This window comes from Coregonus lavaretus, assembly GCF_964263955.1.
Source record: "Coregonus lavaretus genome assembly, contig: HAP1_SCAFFOLD_3494, whole genome shotgun sequence".
Classification (NCBI taxonomy): domain Eukaryota; kingdom Metazoa; phylum Chordata; class Actinopteri; order Salmoniformes; family Salmonidae; genus Coregonus; species Coregonus lavaretus.
The window spans coordinates 57,501-59,195 of NW_028163155.1; the positions used below are offsets into that span (position 1 = coordinate 57,501).

General features: G+C 48.6%; 1 protein-coding gene across 1 annotated transcript in view; it reads left to right on the top strand.

Moving 5' to 3' along the window:
- Nucleotides 1–1,114, top strand: part of LOC311118434 (tight junction protein 1-like) — a gene marked incomplete at its 3' end in the record, with an annotated part of 30,568 nt that extends 29,454 nt beyond the window's left edge. Inside the window, exon 10 of the mRNA XM_084193235.1 lies at nucleotides 964–1,114. Coding sequence (XP_084049361.1) covers nucleotides 964–1,114 — 151 coding nt within the window. The remainder of the gene's footprint in view (nucleotides 1–963) is intronic.
- Between the last annotated feature and the right edge of the window lie 581 nt (nucleotides 1,115–1,695).

Consider the following 1,695-nt stretch of genomic DNA (forward strand, 5'->3'; position numbering starts at 1 on the left):
GTCTAACTGTCTTTAACCGTCTAACTGTCTAACTGTCTGTAACTGTCTTTAACGGTCTAACTGCTTTAACTGTCTAACTGTCTGTAACTGTCTTTAACTGTCTAACTGTCTTTAACTGTCTAACTGTGGTCCTCTGTAGCTCCTCTGTAGCTCAGCTGGTAGAGCACGGCGCTTGTAACGCCAAGGTAGTGGGTTCGAACCCCGGGACCACCCATACACAAAAAAAAAAATGTATGCACGCATGACTGTAAGTCGCTTTGGATAAAAGCGTCTGCTAAATGGCATATTATTATTATTATTATTATTATATTATAACTGTCTGTATTTAACTGTCTAACTGTCTTTAACTGTCTAACTGTCTTTAACTGTCTAACTGTCTTTAACTGTCTAACTGTCTGTCTGTAACTGTCTGTAACTGTCTGTAACTGTCTTTTCCCTCTCCCCATCCCACCCTGTCCTCTCTCCCACCCTGTCCTCTCTCCCACCCTGTCCTCTCTCCCCATCCCACCCTGTCCTCTCTCTCACCCTGTCCTCTCTCCCACCCTGTCCTCTCTCCCCATCCCACCCTGTCCTCTCTCTCACCCTGTCCTCTCTCCCACCCTGTCCTCTCTCCCACCCTGTCCTCTCTCCCACCCTGTCCTCTCTCCCTCCCTGTCCTCTCTCCCTCCCTGTCCTCTCTCCCACCCTGTCCTCTCTCCCACCCTGTCCTCTCTCCCTCCCTGTCCTCTCTCCCTCCCTGTCCTCTCTCCCACCCTGTCCTCTCTCCCACCCTGTCCTCTCTCCCCATCCCTCCCTGTCCTCTCTCCCACCCTGTCCTCTCTCCCTCCCTGTCCTCTCTCCCACCCCATGTATTATCTCCCCATTCCACCCCATGTATTCTCTCCCCATTCCACCCCATGTATTCTCTCCCCATTCCACCCCATGTATTCTCTCCCCATTCCACCCCATGTATTCTCTCCCTAGGCCGAGTATGAAGCTGGTGAAGTTTAAGAAGGGGGAGAGTGTGGGTCTGAGGCTGGCAGGGGGGAACGATGTGGGCATCTTTGTAGCAGGAGTCCTGGAGGATAGCCCAGCAGCTAAGGAGGGACTGGAGGAGGGGGACCAAATTCTCAGGGTGAGACAAGATACATCAGCAACTACACACTCACTACAGCCACACTAAGGTTGTCGGTTCAATTTCCACAGGGATCACATGCACAATGTATGCACTCCGCTGTACTGTGTAAATTGCTTAGGATGAAATAGTTAGTTGTGTAATATGATCCTCATCTAAATGGCATGCTGTGTAGCCCAACGTGTTAGTGAAGGCCTACTCGAATTGAATCAATGCTAGCAGCTACTGAATTTCACTGCACAGAAATCCAATATTAGTTGCCACTGGAATTGAAGAAAGACAAAAAAAAAAGGTGATGATGCATACACTAGCAAATATGTATTAACACTGTAAACTGACAGCCTAAACACCAATAAGACGCTACAGGGGATACCACAGTAAACTGACAGCCTAAACACCAATAAGACGCTACAGGGGATACCACAGTAAACTGACAGCCTATATAACAACAAGACGCTACAGGGGATACCACAGTAAACTGACAGCCTAAACACCAATAAGACGCTACAGGGGATACCACAGTAAACTGACAGCCTAAACACCAATAAGACGCTACAGGGGATACCACAGTAAACTGACAG